The sequence below is a fragment of the Lemur catta genome, chromosome 11, assembly GCF_020740605.2.
Source record: "Lemur catta isolate mLemCat1 chromosome 11, mLemCat1.pri, whole genome shotgun sequence".
Classification (NCBI taxonomy): domain Eukaryota; kingdom Metazoa; phylum Chordata; class Mammalia; order Primates; family Lemuridae; genus Lemur; species Lemur catta.
The window spans coordinates 44,632,777-44,655,922 of record NC_059138.1 but is presented as its reverse complement, the minus strand read 5'-3'; the positions used below and the strand labels follow the sequence as shown (position 1 = coordinate 44,655,922).

The following is a 23,146-nucleotide window of genomic DNA, read 5'->3' as shown; positions in this document are numbered from 1 at the left end:
CCTGATCAACATTACAAAGCCCCAACATTATAGAAATTGATGAGTTGTTCTGTCATAAAGTAAATTTTAAAATGCTTAATATAAGCCATTAAGAAATGCATGCTAAATCTAGTTATTTATGTTTGTTAGTTGATTTTACCTTTTGGTACTAACACAGTTACGATGAAAACATATAGTTAAGGATTGCAGTACAATATAAATTTATTTTTAATCTTTCATAAATTTAGAAAATTTTCACCTAAATATTTGCCAGTTGATAATGTCTAATTTAATTTAATATATGGTTGGTTGATTGCTATGGTTTCTAGTTCCAAATTGGCAGCTCAGAGGCTATTTGGTTCACCCAAATTTTTAAACAAATTTGCATAAGATACCAACTAATTTCATTTCTGAATCTGCATTTCTGGCTTCTCTTTTTAAAAAAAGCAAACTATCTTTCTGTATGATGCTGTTTATGGGCTGGAGCTGATTATCTAGTGATTGCTCCTTTAGATGGGACTTGCTCTAGTTCACAGTCCCAAGTTTCTTTCCTTTTCTAGTCCAACCCACTATCATTTATGCTACTTTTCACTTCCTCAGGAGGCATTTGTTTTGTATTGCATATATTTAAGGTATACAAGAGATTTTGATATACCTATTTAAGGGATTGCTATAGTCAAGCCAATTAACATAGTCATCATCTCACAGTAACCTTTTTTTGTGTGGTATAAGACCACCTAAACTCTACTCTCAGTAAATTTCCGGCGTACAATATTTTTAACCACAGCCCTCTGTTGTACTTTAGATCTCTAAAGTTGTATATCCTACATCATTGCAGCTTTGTGTTCTTTGAAACACATCTCCTCATTCTCCACCCTCCTACTCTGTTCTACTCACCCAGGAGGCATTTGATTGTGACCTTTATCCTTAGTAGTCTATGTCCATTCCTTCCCCAAATAAAATATCACACAGAACCATTGAATAATAACACCTACACTCATTTTAGTTTTACCACCGTGCCGTATACAGGTCTCTCATTTGCTTTTAAGCTCCTGAGTTTAGTTCATAGTTTATTCATATTAATTCTTTTCACTGTACTGATGATTCAGGTGTTCATTTTGGGCTTAAATTTGAAACATTATTGTATTATTATTATTTTTTTTACCAGATTGGAAGATTTTTTGGAGAGATTGATCCAAGCTTGATGAGACATCTGGTCAATATATCAGTTTATGCTTTTAATAAATCTTATGATTATCAGTCTGTGTGTGAACCTGGTGCAGCACCAAAACAAGGAGCAGGGCATCGCTCAGCATATGTGGTCAGTAAAATACCCACAGTCGAATGAATTCCTCCCAAAGGGATACAGAAGTGTAGACTAACGTAATGACTTATCATATTTTATAGCCATCAATTGCAGACATATTACAAATTGGCTGGTGGGCCACTGCTGCTGCCTGGTAAGTGAAAATGTTAATTTTATTGGTAATGAAAGAAAGGTGCTATGAAATAGTAAAGCATTCAATGAAAATATAGATTTGGGAACATGTAAATTATTGTTAGGAGAATTACTTTTTTTCATTTGCTATAGCAATATTGATAAAATTTACAGGTTTTCTTAACTGAGCACCTTAGAATTACTCCATTTTTCATATGAAAACAATGTTATGCTCATGCAAACTGTAGCCTCTTTAGAACCTCCTTTTTTCTATGGATCTGTTAACTCTTTATTTGTATATTTTTCTTTATATTCTTACTTTCTCATTTTAGGTGTAATGGTAAAAAGTTACCATTTATTGTCTTTAATATCCGAATCAGATGTCTACATTGATCAAATTCATGGCATGGTGACTTAACTTTCTACCTCTTTGCAATTAATGCAAGGATTGGCATAGTTTTAAAAGCAAATTCTTGCACTGATAACATCCTCCCTACCTTTCTCATCCCTACCCTATGCCCTACCCCTTATGAAAATAAGACATTTAAATGGCTTATTGAGGTACTGTGGAAAGTCTGGAAGATCAAATTTCTCATTGTTTAGTTCTGGTCCGTCAGGTAACTAAACCAGCTATTATGTCTGAAATCCATTATCTCACTCCCTTCCTTCTTTCATTCCTATGTATCTTTTTTTTTTGTATCATCATCATATGGTATTGTTCTAGCCCTATTTCTTATAGATTAATGTATAATATTCATTTGATATTGAGGTTTCCCAGCTAAAATTAAGTGATTATATCATTTTATTAAAGTAAAGTAGCAAAGAGGATTTGGAGATTTTTAAAATTTATTTTTAGATTTTAAAAATTCTATTTTTCCTGAAAAATTGTATTCTCTTGTGTGATGATGATATTTTTACTTTAATTTCAGTAGGTTTTCTAAATCTCATAGTGATCCTGAAATACTTGTTTGTCTTTATCTTAATTTCTGGCCAAAATACCCCCCCCCAATTTTTTTTTCAGCCTAGATCATTCTGTATTATTTGGCTTCATTGTCATTTACTATAAAACTGAAATGTGCCATCTCTCTATATATATTTTGTATATTTTATTTCATGAATGTCACATTGCATATTTATGAATTTATTCTACATCACAAAGTAGTTCACAAATCCAATCCTGTGGCACAGAGTCATGTTTGTTTGTAGTGAAAAAATAACCCAAAAAACAAAGTTTTAAAAACTGAAATAAAGAGAAAGTCGTTAATGTAAAAACCTATGCACTGAAATATTGACATCTCTCTCATAGACATAACACTTCTGCACAATAACATTGCATATCTGTCCCTCTCTTGGTCCTGAACATGATCTTATACATGAAAGAGGTTATGCTGTTTTAAATAATTTAAAAAATACTTATATAAAAATGCTCCTAAGCTTTCCATGACCAAACTATCCATTTTTCACAAAATGATGAATTTGTGTGTATGTATACATGCAAAAATACTTGGGATTTTTTTCTAGATTTTTATTATTTATTTCTTAAACTCAGGTCTATTCTACAGCAGTTTCTCTTGAGTTTGACCTTTCCAAGACTCCTTGAAGCAGGTATGTAAATGTTCAGATATTGTCATAATAACAATTAAAATTTTCTTTTTGGATATGCTGAGTTCAACAAACTCAAAGAGAAAATGTATGAGAGAGAGAGAGGACAGAGAGATCATCCACCTCACACTTTTATAGGTTGAAATTTTTTTGTCAAACCTTTCCTATTGTCCTAGAAACTTTACTATGTGACATTGGCCTCTATTTCATAACTGTTATATATATGAATTAACTTATTCCATTGATATTTATCAGGCACCTATCAGAGGCTGTCATGACATTAGACAGCAATAAATAAGCCAAGCAAGGTGTTTGGCCTTACACATTTATTTTGCTCCATGAGAAAACAAGACTCCAGGGCACTGATTATAGTGACTGCTCACCATGGTGATCCTTGCTTTGACTCCCCACAGTTGAGATGGAGGATGACGACTTTACAGCCTCCCTGTCAAAGCAGAGCTGCATTACTGAACAAACCCAGTATTTCTTCGATAATGATAGTAAATCATTCAATGGTGTATTAGACTGTGGAAACTGTTCCAGGTAATTTGTTTCTAGATTTCTTCAGTAGTCCTATTTCACTAAGAAATTGTATTCACTTTTAAAATTATGGAGATTGTTGTTGGAGTCAGATAGAAGTTACTGTTTTAAGTTGAAAATGTCAGAGGTCTTCAGTTTCTCTGTAGGCTTTTAAAATGCTAACTTTGATGAGTTGTAATTTCTTCTATTATAATAATAATTACATGATTAAGATAATTACTTTCCCTTTTAGGCAGAATACAGAGAAATTTGATATTTTAATATGATTGTATTCTAATATAATTAAGATTATTTAAGTCATTATAAGCCAAATATGATTTCTTTTTACATGTGGTAACTAAATAAGTTTACAAAAAGGTATTCTGGGGGTTGTTTTTACTTCTAGAAATGTTATCTTTGATTTGAAACTGAAGGAACTGTGAAAAAATACCATTTTCCAAGGTCATGTTTAATATTAGTCAGTATCCATAAAACATATCTTTAAAAATTTTGGGAAGAGGTGGAGAATATTTGGTCGAAATGGGATAGAAGATTTTTGAAGTGTTGAGAGGAAAGTGATGATCCACGCCACAGGGTCCCTGAGAACAGAGCAGCAAGTCACAGCATTGGGACACTTTGTTTTTAGACATAGAGGGCAGGTTATTCTAGAAGAAATATTAACATACAGGGGAGGAAAGATGAGAAGGTGGGTTAATCTGAGATTGTAAAAATGGGAGAATAGTGATAACTAGGGGATTCAGAAAAGTAGTCTAAGAGTTTAAAAATTTTTTTCAAGAAGGGTTTAACTGAATATCATTAGCTTTTAAAAGACACAGTCTGTTTTATGACTTGCTTTACCAAACCTGTGGTCCACAGAACCTCTGGTCCATGGAGGAGGTAGAGTGTATGAAGAGGAGGCGAAATGGGGAGGCATCAAGCATGAACTCAGAGAAAAGCAGACCATCTTGTTTAGAAACGAGCATATCAGGCTATTGACTTCAGGAAATGTTTAGTGGATACATCGGAAAGAGTTTCACAGTGCTTCAGCCTTTTATTAATTGGTATCCAATTACTACCAACATGTGCTTAAAGAACTAAGTTAATTTTAAAGTGATGGTCACAATAATCAAGACGTTAAATTGAATGACAGTTTCCTTTGATTTACATAAAGCAAAAGAAAAGGAAATAGGAAAAAAGAAATAAAATCCCACTTTGCAAAATATATAATCATAAAGAAATTACTTTTTTAGTGATATATTTACATTTTTATGTTGTTTACTAAAGAAGGTAGAAGCAGCTTAAGTTGTGGACAAAATAGAGACTGGACTTTAGAACCCTTAATTCTGTCTATGTCTGTACTGTCCAGTGAGGTAGTTGGCAGCTATTTAAAATTCAAATAAATTAAAATTTTGTGCCCCATTCACTTGTCACATTTCAAGTGCTCAGTAGCCTTCTATGGCTAGTGTTTATTTACCATATTGGACAGAGCAGAAAGCATTTCCATCTTTATGGAAAGATCTGGACTTTGCCCTTAGCTAGGGCAAGATGCAGGGCCATTTTTGTACTCCTTGTTTTTTTATTGGTAAAATAAGGCAACTTTGGCGTATTTGCAGTCACAATTATCACAGTTCTTTAAATGTATAAAGTGAAACTCTTTTCCTATGAGTTTTAACAACTAAATAGTGCTTATTTTGCAGTGAGGACTAAAACACTTTAAAAAGGTCACAGTGAAAACATCTCCCATTGCCATTTCTTAGTACTCATTTGAGATAAGGTAATATGTTGATGCTAATAAAAATGTAATCTTTTTTTTCTAAAATCATACTTGTTCTGTTGTACTATTGTGATGGTTTGTGTTTCAATATGTCATATGATATCTTTTATTTTAATATGTAAGAATCCTTGAAAGATTGTCATTCTTTTTCCGAGAGATATTCTTCATTTTCTGTGCTATTATAATATTTATTATGCAGAATCTTTCATGTAGAAAAGCTTATGAACACCAACTTAATATTCATAATAGTTGAAAGCAAAGGGACATGTCCCTGTGACACACGACTGCTCATACAAGCGGAGCAGACTTGTATCCTTTGACATCAGAGATGTTTTCATCTTAAAGTGATGCATTTTGAACCTTGGTACATTGACTATTCTCAGAATGCTATGGATCTCTCACACAAAATTTGGTTTGAATGTCAAGACTGATTATTCTACACATGCACCAAGAACAGGAGAATTCACAATTTAGTTCCTTAAATCCCTAAGTACTTAAATTGATTGTGTTGGGCAGGAATAATGGTAAAGGTGTCTCTTACTTGCTTTGGGAAATAAATACATTGTATTGTGTTGTATTTTTTTTATCATGTGAAAAAAAAAGAAATAACTTCATATTCCTTAACAAGTCTCTTTAGCTGACGGTCCAGATCCTTGTGATATGGTTAAGCAACCCAGATATCGAAAAGGGCCTGATGTCTGCTTTGATAACAATGTCTTGGTAAGACCACACTTTTACTGGATTAAAATACTATAAATTAATCATCACGGTCCACAAGAATTTGCAATTTTAACCCAAACATAATGTCTTAACCATAGTTTTTTCTCATTAGATAGATTTTTTTTTCATTTCAGTGGTTTCCATGGTTAGCATAAACTTAACAGTTGCTTCTTTTATCTGTCCTTCCCACAGAAATTGTACTTTCAAACACAATTCCAATGAATTTACTAATAATACAAGGTCACAAATCTGATGATTTAAAAAATTATCTAATAAATAAATAACTCATAGTAAATGTTACTTGTGGTATATGTATTGCCTCCCTTCATTATATTTTAAGCCTAAGGATACATAAGTTATTTTTATTACATTTTCATTAGTTTAAGCTTGTGTATTTAAAAACCTATTATGCAGCTATTGTCCTATTATTTTATAGATCTAGTTTCTGATTCTATCACATATTAGATTTGTATTACACTCTTTAATTATATTTCTTTTTCTATTGTTTGAAATTACACTAGGTCAATTATACAGGGTTAATTTGATAAACTATTAAAAAGCATATTTAATGTATGTTATTGAAATATGACGACTACTTTTTCTATACTTCAGCTGTTTTTCCCTAATAAACAATATTCTGACTTACTGGATATGTAATAAGCTTTGTGCTTTTAAAATTATTTTAAATTTATTAAAAATGAAGGCCACATAAAAATCTATCCACTTTTTTTTTTTACGGATTTTGCATAGAATATTTCCAAATTCTCTTATTCTTCAAGTTGTGCCTTTGCATGAAGTGGCTTGTACACACCAATGAGCATCCTAAACATAAAGCATTATCATCTCATAAATTGTTTATCCTAAACACATGTCAAAACATCTATTGACTAAGGTGCATTTTTATTCATTTAAAATAGGTTTACCTACTCATATATACGGCCACTTTACTCCCAGAAAGGATAATCTAAAAATGGAGCAAAGGAGAGATAAAAATCAGTAGCTTGAAATAGGGCTACAAATGCAAGATGTATTAGCCAGTAAATCCCAATTATCTCTGTGAGGACTATTGATCATTCCTTTTAATAGGCAAATTCATCATATATGCCAATAACAGTCAAACTGAGAACCAAATCAAAGACTCAATACCCTTCACAATAGCAACAAAGAAAATAAAGTACCTAGAAATACATTTAACTAAGAGGAGGTAAAAGACCTCTATAGGGAGAACTATGAAACACTGAGGAAGGAAATCGCAGAGCACGTAAACAGGTGGAAAACCATACCATGCTCGTGGATCGGAAGAATCAACATTGTTAAAATGTCTATACTACCCAAAGTGATCTACAGATTTAGTGCAATCCCTATTATATTACCAACATCATTTTCCACAGATATAGAAAAAATAATTTTACACTTTGTATTTTAGCAAAAGCAATTTTAGGCAATAAGAACAAAATGGGAGGTATTAATTTACCAGACTTCAAACTATACTACAAGGCTGTGGTTATTAAAACCGCTTGGTATTGGCACAAGAACAGGGACACAGACCAGTGGAACAGAATCAAGAATCCAGATATAAAACCATCCTCATATAGCCATCTAATCTTTGACAAAGCAGACAAAAACATACTCTGGGGAAAAGAATCCTTATTCAATAAATGGTGCTGGGAAAACTGGATAGCCACATGTAGAAGACTAAAACAGGACCCACAGCTTTCACCTCTCACAAAAATCAAATCACAGTGGATAACAGACTTAAACCTTAGGTGTGAAACTATCAGAATTCTAGAAGAAAATGTAGGAAAGACTCTTATAGACATTGGCCTAGGCAAAGAATTTATGAGGAAGACCCCAAAAGCAATCACAGCAACAACAAAAATAAATAAATAAATTGGACCTGATTAAATTAAAAAGCTTCTGCACAGCCAAAGAAACTGTCACAAGAGCAAACAGACAACCTACAGAATGGGAAAAAATTTTCACATGCTACACATCAGATAAAGGACTGATAACTAGAATCTATTTAGAACTCAGGAAAATCAGCAAGAAAAAATCAAACCATCCTATCAAAAAGTGGGCAAAGGACATGAACAGAAACTTTTCAAAAGAAGACAGAAGAATGGGCAACAAACATATGAAAAAAGGCTCAACATCTCTAATCATCAGGGAAATGCAAATCAAAACCACAATGAGATATCACTTAACTCCAGTGAGAATGGCCTTTATCAAAAAGTCCCATAACAATAAATGTTAGTGTGGATGCGGAGAGACAGGAACACTCATACACTGCTGGTGGGACTGCAAACCAGTGCAACCTCTGTGGAAAGCAATATGGAGATACCTTAAACAGATACAAGTAGACCTACCATTTTATCCAGCAATCCCATTATTGGGCATCTACCCAAAAGAACAAAAGACATTCTATAAAAGAGACATCTGCACCCGAATGTTTATAGCTGCACAATTCACAATTGCAAAGATGTGGAAACAACACATGAGTGGATTAATAAAATGTGGTATATGTATACCATGGAGTATTACTCAGCTATAAGAAATAATGGTGATATAGAATCTCTTATGTTCTCCTAGATAGAGTTGTAACCCATTCTACTAAGTATCCCAAGAATGGAAAAATAAGCACCACATGTACTCACCATCAAGTTGGTTTCCCTTATCATCACCTAAGAGCACATTCAGGAATAACATTAATCGGGTGTCAGGCAGATGTTGGGGGGGGGCGGGGAGGGGATGGGTGTATACATACATAATGAGTGCAATGCCCCTGTCTAGGAGATGGACACGTTTGAAGCTCTGACTCAGGGGGGGTAGGGGGGCAAGGGCAATATACATAACCTAAACTTCTGTACCCCCACCATATGCTGAAATAATAATAATAATAAATTGTAACTAAATTCCATTTATCCAGTAAGACATATAAAATTCAGATATGAGGACTGCTATTATTCTGTCTACTACACATTCAGATTTACCCACGTCAAATCATTCCCCAAAGAATTTTATATCAAAGAAATTTCACTCATCAACTATTTTTTACCAACTTTTGACAGTAGAAAGGCAGGTTAAATTCACTCAGAGGAACTTGAAAATTATATAAAAGCCCTGTTACTCAAAATATTATCATCCTGGGAGGCTATATATTTGATCAAGGCATTAAGAAGATTTGACCAAGACCAAAATTTCCAACACTTGAAGTTCCTGTAAATTATATATCAGGTTGTGTGTGAAAGTACAACTCTTGCTCAGTAGCTTGGTGTGCTAATAACGTGTTGTGTTTCTTTAGCAGTGGAGTATTTTGGTAATGCTTATTGACAATGGTCACTGTGAATCTGCTCTGGATGGAGGCTCACATTAACTGCTAACTGCAAGCAAATTGCATGAAATCTCATCTTGTATGTCTTCTTTTCTGTGTTTTCTTTCCTTTTCCTGTACTTGCTACTTTGCCTGTTATTAATAGGATCAACTTATATGCACAACGAGTCGTGCCTGTACCATGATGTCAGCTCCTATCTTCATTTTACTGCAAGTTTTCATGTGGTGTGGATGGTCAGTCACTTTCTCTAATTTTTCTTTTTTTTTTGGCTTGAAATTTTAGAAAATAACCCATATTCCTAAATCCACAATAATAAATCTCCTGAAACCAGGTCATTAAAATCCCAGTACTGATGTTTTGTAAATAGCTGATTTCAAATGGTATGCAAATTTCTAATCCTAAACCAAACATATTAGTTTCATGTACTCATTTAAAAAATACTTTTTCATATGATTTTGTGTAAAACTTAAGTCAGTGTGGAGAGATTATATGTGCTTCGTGATACCTTACTTTTATTAAAAGGCCTAATGATAATTATTAGAACTGGTCAACTCAATTTATTCTCAAAAGATGCTAACACAAAACTAATGAACTATTTTCAGTTTTATCAGGCATTATATAAGGACTTCTTGTCAATCATTGTGATTTTTCTTTTAAACAAATCTGGTTTAAATAACTTTTTTACTCCCAAAATATTGATATTCTCATTGAAATATTTTAGTGCAACTGCTTCTAATATCTAAGTTCATTTTATTTAATAATATATCATCTAGGCCAAAATTATCATTAGTTATTAACCTTTTGAGAAATTTCTGAATTATACAATCAGTTCTACTAACTAGATGTTTGGGAGCCTACATTTGTGTTTAGTATTCCATTTACTGTTTTGCAGTTTCTTTTTTGAAAGAAATGATTATGTTACTAGAGCAATTTTTGTTGTGTTCTTTCTTCATTGGTTTCTAGGTATTCATTGATTAGGGAGCCACTAGATGGAGATGTGGCCATTACTATGAATGGAGTGAGTGTGTCAGAGTGGGGCCTGGGGTGGAAGGGGCGTGGAGTTGAAGAAGGAGACTCAGAAAATAACCAGATTTGTTCTGGGATAATAAAATAATGGTTTTCATGGCAAAAGATTCCAACTTAAGGAAACCTAGCCTATTTTAAAGACCAAACTTAAATAATCTGTCTCCACATACACCTTTTCAAAAGTGATATCCTATAAGGCAGCTATTTGAAGTATTTTTTTCTGTTTTCTTCCATTACTTTTTAAAATGTTGTATTTTTATTATGGATATATTAACTGTTGTATATATTTATGAATTACATATGATTTTTGATACAGACATATGTACTGATTAAATCAGGGTAATTGGGGTATCACCTCAAGCACTTGAACATTCCAATTACTTTTATTTTTAAATATACAATAAATTAACTACAGTCACCCTATTCTGCTACTGAATACTTATTCATTGATTCCTTCAAGAAGTACATAGGTAATCAACCACTTACATAAAAAAAGTGTAATGAAGTTTCTATTAATATAATTGTCCCTATTTGTGGTCATAATAAAAATGAGCAAACTAGAACATCAGGGTACCAAATTATGTTATATTCTATAGGTGAGGATTAATATAAAAATTCATTATATTTTTAACTTTGATTCAAAAGTTTACGTGTCACAGAATTTTTAGATAAGATGTCTAGGTTATCAATTAGACACAAAAATGCATAAGTACTGTTTTCAACAGGCCAGCTCCCTTTTTACCTTTATCTTTAAAATCTATAGGCAACAAAGAATTTACATTTCTTTCATCCAAGCCCTCCACAAATTAAAATTTTGAATTTGCATCTCATGATTTTTTTTTTACCATAACTGTAAATTTATCATGAAAATAGTTAAATATCACCATGAGCTCAACTGGATTAGATCAATATGTTGTAATGAAACAATTTTTAGAACATGAAAAGAGCACATTTGAGATATTACTGTAACATTGAGGAATACATAATGATTGGTCTTGAAGATGATACATCTGATGTTATACTTTACATTAAGACTAGGATTCAGTATTTAAAAACAGTTATCAGTATAGAACAGTGAATCCACTTAATGAAGTTTGAATGTTGATATGATTTTAAAAGTTGAAAAAAATTATAAATACTGAGAGATTAGTTGGCAGTTGTTTCCAACCTTGAGGACCAATAAAGGTCAAGATAGACTTTCTGAGCTTCCGTGTAGTCTGGCTAAAACTAGCAATTTGTGGTGGGTTAGGTTCTGGTCACAGGGAAGGTGGAATGGCAGTGTAATCTCTCTAATGCCTTTAAAAATGACTCACTGTAAAAGATTCTTACATCTTTTGGAGTCCAAAAGGATATAGATTATAAGTATACGATTATGAAGCGCCATACCATGAGGATTTTCTCAAAACACAAGTGTTCAAACGAGATCTTTTTACAAGGGCTTTGTGAAGGTTCAAGTTATAAAGAAGTATAAATGAAATACAAACAAATGAAAAATAATCAAAGAAGAAAATAAAGCAAGCCAATAGTCCATCCATTGAGAAAGTTTTTTTATGCTAACCAATTTATATAGCATGTTAATGGGTTCATAAAAAATGAATAGGCAGAAATAAATGTGTGTATATATTTATTAATCTATCAACATTTAAAGAGTTGAACAAATATATTACCTATCTCATGAGCTATTGGGTAAGGATATTAAGGTATGATGTAGAAAAACAAATTATTTTTAGGGTCATTATTTCTATTGTACAGTATCCACCTGCCCAAAAACTTTTAAATATAAATTTTCTTTTAAGCTGCTAGGGGTATCTTCAGTACAGACTTACCTAAATTAAGTTATCCAATATTTGGTGGCTGTCTTCACCACCAAATATTGCCTTTTGAAGGCAATTAAATGATGACTGTAATTCAGGGGGAAAAAGAAAGAGCAAAAACTTCTTAGCTAAATGACTAGAACACTTTCTTTTGGAAAAAGAGCAAAGAGAAGAGAAAGTGCAAAGGCCCTGAGATAGGAAACACCTTGGCCCGTTGCAGAGAAAGCTAGTGTTACTGGAGAGGAGTGGGGTAGGGTGGCGGGGAGAATGTGAGAAGATGAAGAAGTGGAGACAGCCAGGCTCCAGACCAATAAAGCTTTGTGGGCCTTGGTAAAGAATTTGGATTTTGTTCTGAGAATGATGAGATATTTCTAAATCTATTTAAATAAATTAAAAATTATTGATCTCTTATTTGCAATTAGTTGTCCCTGGTTCTGACTGGAGAAAGAAAGGCAAAGTAAGAGTTTAGTAATACCAGTTTACCAACAGTAAATTGAAAAGGTTTTAACTACTAGTATGCATGGTCTTATAAAGTAAGCCTTGGGGCAAACTCATAAGAATGTAACTATGGTGTAGATTATTTTTCCTTTTAATGAGTAATGAGAAGGAAAATAAAGAATTCTCATTTGATATCTTTATTAATAGAGCCTTTTGAGAAAGGTCCCCTATGAGGAATCTACTAAAATTAGTCTTATATTTTAAGAGAAATATATATAAATTGGCACTGCATCCTTTTTCTATTTTAATGTGCTAAACTGAAAGAAGGTACCAATCTGTTATTTTCTATTACAATAATCTTTAAAACTCAGATTGATTTATCTGGGCATAGTGTCAGTGGGTTTTCAGTCTCTATAGGACAGAGAATATGTGGAGGTTTATCTCACTTCTGTGCATTTGTGATTAAGAATGTTTTTAGAATGTATCTCATGATATGACTTGAAATTATTTCATGAAAGTGAGTTACATGTGCTTATACGGTGCAAAATGCATGGGGAAACATGATCAGGAAACTGAAGAGGCAGATTTTTCAGTGTGAATCAACATGAAGACTACAGGGACTCTAACTTATCTGAACTCCCACCTCTTAAATTGAAACAGACATATCATCACACAGAGGGAATGCAACCAAAAAAAAAAAAAAGCCCCATAAAATAGAAAAACAATGAAGAACCAGAATATTTTTTCTTCCATAACACATTTCTATAATATGAAGATGTGTTTTACAGTAATGAGTTTTCTTGACAAAATATATCCTTAACAAATGGGTCTTGTTTGTATGCTAATTTTTATACTACCAAATTAATAATTAACAAGAACTGGGGAGTACTTCTGATTGACAAGTAGACCTTTAAGGTAGTATTTTATGCTTGTGGTGTTACTAACCAGTTAACGTGTACTACTTTGAGTTCCAGCTATTCCTGTATCAAATACTGCACACCTGCTACATATCAGGCCACTCTTCTATGTGTGAGATACTTGAGATACGTTAATTCTTGAGTTTTTTAAATCTGAAAACCAAATTTAACTGGATACTCTGTTTTTTATCTGGTTACCCTACCTGAAGCAAAAAGTATCTGAGCAAAGAGAAGAGCAAGTGCAAAGTCCCTAAGATAGGAAACACCTTGGCCCGTTGCAGAGAAAGCTAGTGTTACTAGAGTAGAGTGGGTTGGGGTGGGGGGGAGAATGTGAGAAGATGAAGAAGTGGAGACAGACAGGCTCCAGACCAATAAAGCTTTGTAGGCCTTGGTAAAGAATTTGGATTTTGTTCTGAGAATGATGAGATATTTCAAGCAGAGAGTGAAAGGGTTTGATTTACAGTTTTAAGATGACTCCTTTTGGAGTGTAAAAGAGCAGAGTAGAAGCAATGGGACAAGTGAGGCAGGTTTTGCAAAAGTGTAGACAAGAAGTGATGGTGACTTGGAGCGGCAATAGTGAGTAGTAGGTTTAGGGATAGAGTTTGAAGCTAGAGTTAAGAGGATGGATTAGATTTGAGAAAAAGAGAGGGATCACAGATGACTTGTAGTCTTTGGCCTAATCCACTACTCTAAAAGTGCCATTTACTGATGCTCAGAAGAAGAATGTTTTGGGGCAAGTGTGAAATCTCCATAAGACATAAATGAGGAGAGGTGGTAGGAAGCAATGAATGTGCAGGCCAGAGGAGAATTCAGGGCCGAAGATATAAAAGTGTTAGTTATTAGGAAATAGATGAAATTTAAAGCCCTAGGACTGGATAAGATCACGTAAGGAGAAGCATGTGTTAGCCAAAGATAAATGGGAAAATATCTCAAGGAGAGAATACCCTGCCCTGTTAAATTCTCCTAAAAGGTCAAAAAGGATGAGGACTATGAACTGATTATTTTATGATTCTGTTTAAATTTAGGAGATAGCTTCTGAAAAATAAAATTTTTCTTTATAGGTTTATTTTTCCCCCAATCTTCTCTTTAACAAACAAAGAGTTCTGCTGCCTTAAGATACAAGAAAGGAATTTTATTTACTAGGTTACAGGCTCTGTATTAAATTCTGGTGAATAAAAAGAGCCAAAGTTCTTATGGTTTGGGAGCTTAGAATCTTTGTAAAATTATTCCAAAAAAAGAAAATATTTATTTCACCTATTTTGATTATTGGAAGATGAACCTTGGATTAGTAGATTCTTAACAGAAATTTAGGAGAATATGTTTTACAATGGCATTCACTATATTAAAAGGAATGGAAGGATGTGGAAAATAGGACCTAAGAATTAAAGAGAAAGAATAATTTTGTATTAGTAGGAAACCAAATGAGCCACCACTAGACTGTGGGGAATCCATGTGAGTATATTCATTGCTAATATTTCATGATTCTCTAAATAAACCTCTTTATAGCTGACTTCTTTATTTTCGATATATGTTTTCAGAGTCTCCTTTCATTGTATATGGTTCCAATATGTTAGTCTTCATTTTACTTTAATTCTTGATGAAGGTCCACATACCATATATGTACTGTTTGTTCAACCTTAGAAATTAGATATAGAAGATATGGGAAATGGAAGTTTCTTTCTTAAATTTATTTACCAGTCCCCAACTTTTCCTTATGGAGCATAGTTGCTAAAAATCATAATTCTTAGGAATGATTAAAACATACTATTATTTTCTTATTTCTTACATTTATAAATATATAGGAATTTTTGATACTATAAAAGTTTTTTCTTTAAAAGTGGTATATTGCTCAAAACAACATTTCTTATTTAAGTATTTTCTTTCATAATCATCGGAATCTACAACTTAAACTTTAAAGCATTTGTCAAATGGTGCTAGAAAAATTGCTTTATCCAAACTTACTGACCAATAAAATATAGGAAATGTAATTTACTTAGACTCCAATTAAAGTATTTTATAAGGTAAGTTCAGAAGGGACTAAATCTATGGATGACTCTGAAAAATGTCTTAACTATTTTTCTCTTCCCTTTCCAACAGGAGGATTATACCGACTGTGGTGGTGTTTCTGGATTAACTCCCTCCCTGTGGTCTATCATTGGAATCCAGTTTGTGCTACTTTGGCTGGTATCTGGCAGCAAACACTGCCCGTTATGACCTCCTCAAACCAAATCTACATAATTAAACTCCAGACCCTGCCAAAACATGACCCCTCAATTACATTAAAATAGGGTCAACTGTGGAATCAGCAAAACATTAGCTGGGCCTATACCATGGCATAACACCAAGGCGCTGACTCATAAGGCACCCACTGGCTGCATGTCAGGGTGTCCGATCCTTAAACGTGTGTGAATGCTGCATCATCTATGTATAACATCAAAGCAAAATTCTATACGTGCTCTACTGGAAAATTTGACAGTTTGTCGTTGCATTGTTGGCGATTACATGTATAAGGGCTCCCCATACAATTGTTTATGAATCATAAGAAATGTCTTGATTTTGACCTGGAATTTTGACATGCTGCAGTTTTATCAAGGAGATCTCTAGGGGAGAAAAAAAGTTATTTTTGCCTTCACTCATCCTTCTGATAAAAGTTAACTCCTCCTTTGAATAGTTATTATTGAAAAAAATAGAGAGCGCGTGTGTGAGAATTAACGTTGGTGTAAATTGTTGAAATACAAATAATGGCTAATTTTCTACAAAAAATTTGCCATAAATAAGATGCCTTATGAAGAATGGCTTCTCTGCCAAAAATAAAACACAGTCGATGACCAATTAAATTTTGGTGGGGTGATGACTTGATGGTTTGAAAATAATAACTAAGAAACAATTAAACTAAAGGTGCTTGAGGGTGAAATTTGAATATGTGATATATTTCTCATAAATGTAAGCAAGCCCTTAAATGCTTTGATGTGATGTTCCTTTTGTTCTCAGTACAGTTATGTAGTGCTAGCCAGATATTTTAAAATGCTCTAAGAAAAGCTTGTTGGGGGGAGGGGGAAATGTCTTTCTTGTGATAAATGAACTTTGGTTACCAAGGGTATTTTGCATGATGCTGCTGCTATTTTAACTTTTCGGTTTGTTTTTCTCTTTCTGTAGAGTGTAGTCCATTGAAAAGTTAACTGAGTGACATTACTGTTATGTAAGAATCTGAACCTTGCAGTGTAAATGCACCTAAGTCATCTTTAAAAATGTTGTTAAAACTACTCTGAATATACTGTGCAATGTAAATGTTGAATGATTGGGGTTAGGTAAATGGTGAAATGAGAATTAATGGATTTTATACAGATTCGTGCTTTCGCCTGAAAACCTATGTACAGATATTTTAAGTACATAAATCAGATTTGACACATTTATTTTTTGAAAGTACATATATGTTCTCAATGAAGATTCATCCTAGGTTTCCTCTTTGTTCGTTTCCTTAGTAGCACGTACAATCCAAAAGTTCCTGCTACTGTTGCTTTGTCCCTCCATTTTAAATGGTATGATCATTTGACCAAAATTTCCATGCAATTTGATGAGGGTTTTACAATCATCTGAACAAATAGGAAACCTTGAATCTATATGTATGCACATGAATACTTGATTGTGAATAATAAAAATTGTTTTTATACAGCCTCATTGGTGAAAATGGTTAGTGTAGTAAATCAGATATTTCATTATAGATTAATATGGTAGCAGAATATTATTTACGCTTCTAAAAATTATTTTCAGGAGAAAACAGTATTTGAAGAAACGGTAAAAACCATGAATGTGTAACTCTAGGAATATGAATAATTTTAGTGAAGGCTGAAAGTATGTAGATATTTTTTATGGTAAAATACATTTTTTTGAACATGCCAAATATTGGTATGTGTATATGCTGGAAATTTTATTACATATCATTTTTAAGTCAAAGTTATTAACATTATCCAGCATGCTTTAATATGCTCCACATATCAAAGATATAATCAATTCTTTAGCATAGTTAAAAGATAAAATTTGTTTTGTCTTTAGCTTTGCATACATTTGTAATTTCCTCCCATGGCCAACATACCCTAGGTACTTTTGTCTATGTTTCCCTATTTAAGATTTTTTTTAATTTAAAATAGGGGGGAGGGGGAAATGGAATCACTTTGCCAGCTATTGTTCTAAGAGTTGACATCAGTTACCATTTCTAATGCATTGTTGTGATTTTGTAGTGTCATTCATAACTGGTATTTGACATTTTAGAAAACACCAAAGTGATTTAAAAAAATATGGAACTTCTCTAGTAACAATGTTTAAATCATGTTATTTGTTAATTATTTAAAACTTATTAACTTTTGCTAGACTTTTAAATCATGAAAGTGTCTGGAAGGGGATATTAAACTATAAAATTGTTAGTTTTTGTACATAAGTGACACACATTAAAACACACATTGGATTGCTTCCAGCTTACAACAAACTACCTTAAAATTATGTTTAAAATCTATTAAATATATTTTCATGGCTAATGTCAGTTATATGTTTTCATCAACTACATTATTGTTGTATTAATCACAGTTAAACTTGGCATCTCTTGGCAGGGTCCTATTTGATTTCTATTGCCATCAAAACATATTTACATGCACGAGTCTTTCTATGACCCTTTGTTTTGTCATAAAATAGTTATATATTATGACAACCACATACTATGGTAATAAATTGGGTAAGAACTTGGTCTCTGACTAAAAATCGTTCTCATGACTGATACTAGTCTTCATGCTTTCAGCATACTTTTATTATATATTATTATATTATAAATTATTATATTAAATTTACTATTTTTCTGTGAGTTTTGTTGACAAAGACTTAAAACCTGTTATTAATATTGATTTCCAAGACTGAACAGTACAAGAAATCAATAAAAAGGCTTGTAAACTGCTTTTACTATTTAATTTTTGCTCTGCTCATGTAGCTTAATATAGTTTGTCACTAAAACAAAGTCAAAATCAGTCTGGCATTAGTGTTGAGTAACAGGAAGGAATTTTGCATTAATGGTTTATTTATGTTTTCTTCATTTAAACAACCAGCATTACTGCCAAACACCAATCGTGGTCCATATTTGTAACAGGTTTTTAACATGACATAGTTAGCAAGTTTGATTGAAGAGATTTTTAGGTCCTGGGCCTATAAGATTTTAGTATGACCTTTTATCATGTTTCTAATGCTTGAGGCGTTATTGCTTAACTTGGAAAAAACAAAACAGTGTTGCTGCCATTTGTAAGTTTTCCTATAATATTCCTTTTATTAACTTTAAAACTGGCCTTACGGGGTTCAAATAGGCAGTATCCCTTTTAAGTGACCTTTGCAACCCAAGTGTTACTTGCTTATTTGATGCTCTCTTATATTTTACATCTCATTTAAATCTTTGTCTCCACCAAAGCTTAAATTTTGTCTTAATTTAAAACTCTTAAGCTATTCCATTGATCACATTAGTTGACATTAAAATGTTTAATGGTATAGTATGACCTAGTGAAACAAAATGGATGTTGTGACTTTTTAAAGTGTAGAATAGAATGGCTATTTCACTTGCCCAAAATGTTAAAATATTTTATTATCTGAAACCTGTGTTGTTTCCCATAGCAAAAATGCTAATATTGTTAATATTTAGTGTACATTTCTGTAAACAGAAAAATCAATAAAACAAAAGTATCAAGTGTTGAAAAAATTCGACAACTCTTATCAATAGTTTCATTACCTTATTTCTAGTTCACATAATTATCTCAAAGAAATTCCTGAGTCTAACGGGATACTGTCATGTATAGATGCCAATTGAGTTTACAATGTGACTTAGTAAAGCTGTCTTTTTTGTCGTGTTGTGTGCTTGTTGGATCATGCTTTTAGGGATACTTTTATTGAAATGCTCAGTGTGCATCCATGCAAAAGGCCAAATGGCTTTTGTGAACAATAGATCTCTTCTCCCCTTTATTATGTTCTCTTGACACTTTTGTGGAAATTAACTAGCCTGATAAAAACATTTTGTAAAAATTTGTATAATACTGTTATAAAAATATTTATAATCCCAGAAAATGTTGTGTTAAATCTTGTGCAAAAACAGTATATTCAGAATAAAAGTTTATCATTTAAAGTCAACACATAGTTTGGATTATCTGCTTTTTAAGATCCATTTGAAAGAGACAGATGGCTCTGTCATAAATGCATTTTAAGAAAGCGGGCCTTCCCACAGAGAGAATTCTGGATTGTGGAAATAAAATTTGGGATTATAAAAGTGCTGACCCTTGAACAACGTGTTTGAACTGTGCAATTCCACTTATATGCAGATTTTTTTTTCAACCATACACAGATCGAAAATACAGTATTCACAGGATGTGAAACCCGTGTATAGGAAGGGCCCACAATTCCTATTCGCAGATTCACCAAGGTTGACTGTGGGACTTGAGCATGTGTGGATTTTGATATAGGCAGAAGCCCTGGTACCAATTCCCTACGTATACAGAGGGACCGCTGTAAAAGCATTTGCAACTCCTCGGCTTAAGTTTGACCCTTCTCGTGCATTTCCATCAAATCATTGAGGGACTTCCTAACCAGACTTTAGACTTCTATTGTTAAAAAAAAAAAAATGAAGATCTTAGGAAAATAATTTGAAAGAAACAAGTTAGACTTTCTGAAATGTGCATATCTTTCATATATCGAACATTTAAATATTCTTCCTAGATATTTTATAGCAAACAACAGGTGAGACAATGAAGTATATAGAGTAAGGAGTTTCAAAAAAAAAAAAAAAAAACCTGTTAGTTTCCTTTTCCATTTATGTCAGCTTACCACCTACTTTTCTACACTCACCTAGCATAGTAATGAGCCTGATATTGTGTGGAATCTAGTATAATGTAAGCCTACTTTTCTTTTTCTTTCTGGGGAATTCCAAAAATCCCAAAGTGTGGGTGGAATGTAGTATGTGAGTACTCATGATGGTGATTACTGGAAAATCTGACCTCCATGTCTGATCAAGGCATTTTAACGGGAAAAATCCTACTTAGAAGTATCACATTGATAATGTTTGTTTTTTGGAACATCTGGCTTCGTTCTGTACTAATTTATCTCCTCAATCAATTCTCCGACTCCCTAGAGGCCTTCATTTCCTCTATCAATCATCTTGAGCCCATCTACACCTCTTCCCTTGGGACCTTGCTTCATTAGTTGTCCTTCGTAAGCATATTCAGTCCCCATTCTCTGCAGGCTTCTTTCCCTCTGCCTGCAAATGCATTCAGAACTCCACTGTCTAAAACAAATAGAGCAATCAAACGTCCATCATTGCCTATCAACCCTATTCCTTCCTAGATTTAGAAACCTAAAATTAAAATATTCATTTGTATATTCACGGACATATGTTGGTAGCATTTTTTCTCTGCATTATAATCAACTAGGGCTTAGAACTTTAGATCTGTAGGGTCTCTGACCTATAGTTTTGCACAACAGCTGAAAATTTTTAATTATTGGTGTGAGGTCCTAATAAATTCAAGGTCTTGGGCATTTCTTGATTCCAAATGTTTTGTATCTCAAAATGGAGTTATTGACCTACAATTTTCTATAAATTGGTTTATAACTCAAGAATGCCATTTATTTAATATTTGTTATTTAAATGGACTATTTTCTTTAAAAATTGTATTTAAGAAGGAAATTTATTACTACCAAAATTGGAAAATATACTTGCCCAAATTAGTACATATGTCACATTAAAAGAGGTTCATAGCTATTACAAAAAGAAATCAACAAAATCACTTAGCATATGCCAGTTGTCAAATGTGCCACATTTAATAAAACACTTCCTCAATGCATTTATTATAATAACATTTTAGGCAGTTTTTATATTTCTTCCACTAATGTTTTAAAGTATAATCCTGGACCCAAACATTTGACTATACATTTTAATTATTAATGTGTTAAAAAATTTATACTCATGAAGTTTGAGTTTTCTTAGGTGTGCAGATTTTCCCCCAAATGATTTATCATATTCATAATAGTTTTAGGGTCACTTGAAACATTTTCATTTTCTTTAAAAAACATCTAAAAATAAACAAGTTCATCATGAACTTTATATGGTAGGGGTGAATGATTTAAAGCACCTTTCTCATTATACAATGGTATAAAGTTTCCATGAAAAACAAATGTTCAAGATAAAAAAAAAAGAGCTAATGGATTCTAAGACACAGAACCCATGCAGTTGTAAGTGCTCACTTTTCACACGAAGCAGCCCATAAGAATTACATTGTATCCAAAGCCCACCAGCTCCTTTTGTCAACACTGGACTAGGAACTGAGTTAGCTGACTCTTAGTAACTTCCCTAGTGACAGTGGTTCCAGACACCAGCTCTCCCACTCGTTAATGTAGGGACAATGTATGTATAAGTTGGAGTAAAACTGAAGCAAGTTTGCCAATTTTCTCTATTGGGAAGAACTTCTCTTTTCCAGATACTCTCTTTTCCCTGATTGTTTAGTTTAAGAAAAAAATGACCTTTTGTGAAAGTATATGACGTAGTTGATAACTATTATACACAGCAACACATTAACTCTGCTTCCCTCCCTTTTTAATTTTACAGTTATACTGATCTATACAATTCCTAAATCCAGTAACTACTGTACTGCACTAGCCCTCATTGTGAAAGCAGTATTGCCAAGTGGTATATGGAATCTGTTGCTTAGAGGAGGATCCTGACTTCACCATTTATTAGCTGTTGCACCGTGAACAAGTTACATAATGTCTCCAAGCCTGTTTCCTTGTCTATAAACTAAAAATAATAACAGTAATTATACTGCAGGATTGCCATGATGATTAAATGATAAAATTCACATAAAGCATTTAGCACAGGGCCCAGCACTGAGTCAGCAGTCAACAATGCCACCCATTTACTAATGAATTGTTATTGTCACAGTCATCTTCCTGGTCGTCCTAACCACCATTTTGGCCTGGAGCTCTAAAGATCCTAATAATATGCACTACTAATTTGTCATTTAAAACATTCATTTATTCTTTATTCAACTTAAGTATTAGAAGTAGAGCCTTTACACAAGACAGAGTGCCTTTCCTTAAGGAACTACTGGCTGAGAATAATGAAAATTTCATTAAGTATTTACAGTAGTGTGAGATAAGTGCTATGATGTGGGAAATAAGTGGTATCGTAGGCTCTTACAGAAAAGGGTAACCTGGCAAGAGTAAGCGCACCAGGGAAGATTGCCATAACTTTAAGCCAAGGGAAGAAGGTGGCAGCTCTGTGACAAATAGAGAGTGTGTAAAAGCCAAGATATGCATCCCAGGAGTTGGAAGCAGTTGAATGTGAGTTCAGTATGGCTGGAAGGGTGAGTGATGAGGTCTGCTGTAATTAATTCAGAATCTTGGGTGTTTTGTGCCCCCAAACACTATCTAGCGGCATGTTCAGCTACAGGTGTGACAATACTGATGCAAGCTATTTTGAGTTCTAATTTAAAAAACACTATCTAGATGCAGATTATTGGTTGAATTTAATTGCAATTTTTTTAGGGCTTTTGTTTAAATTGTTTTTCTCTTTGCATC

The 23,146-nt window shown here is 33.1% G+C and overlaps 1 protein-coding gene across 2 annotated transcripts in view; it reads left to right on the top strand.

Moving 5' to 3' along the window:
• Positions 1-19,711, top strand: part of CACNA2D1 (calcium voltage-gated channel auxiliary subunit alpha2delta 1) — a 469,212-nt gene extending 449,501 nt beyond the window's left edge. For both annotated transcript variants that reach the window (XM_045564425.1, XM_045564424.1), the window contains exons 32-38: positions 1,148-1,300; positions 1,387-1,439; positions 2,967-3,022; positions 3,433-3,562; positions 5,512-5,621; positions 5,950-6,032; positions 15,656-19,711. In XM_045564425.1, the coding sequence (XP_045420381.1) occupies positions 1,148-1,300; positions 1,387-1,439; positions 2,967-3,022; positions 3,433-3,562; positions 5,512-5,621; positions 5,950-6,032; positions 15,656-15,772 (702 nt within the window). In that variant the 3' untranslated portion in view covers positions 15,773-19,711. The remainder of the gene's footprint in view (positions 1-1,147; positions 1,301-1,386; positions 1,440-2,966; positions 3,023-3,432; positions 3,563-5,511; positions 5,622-5,949; positions 6,033-15,655) is intronic.
• Positions 19,712-23,146: the final 3,435 nt, after the last annotated feature.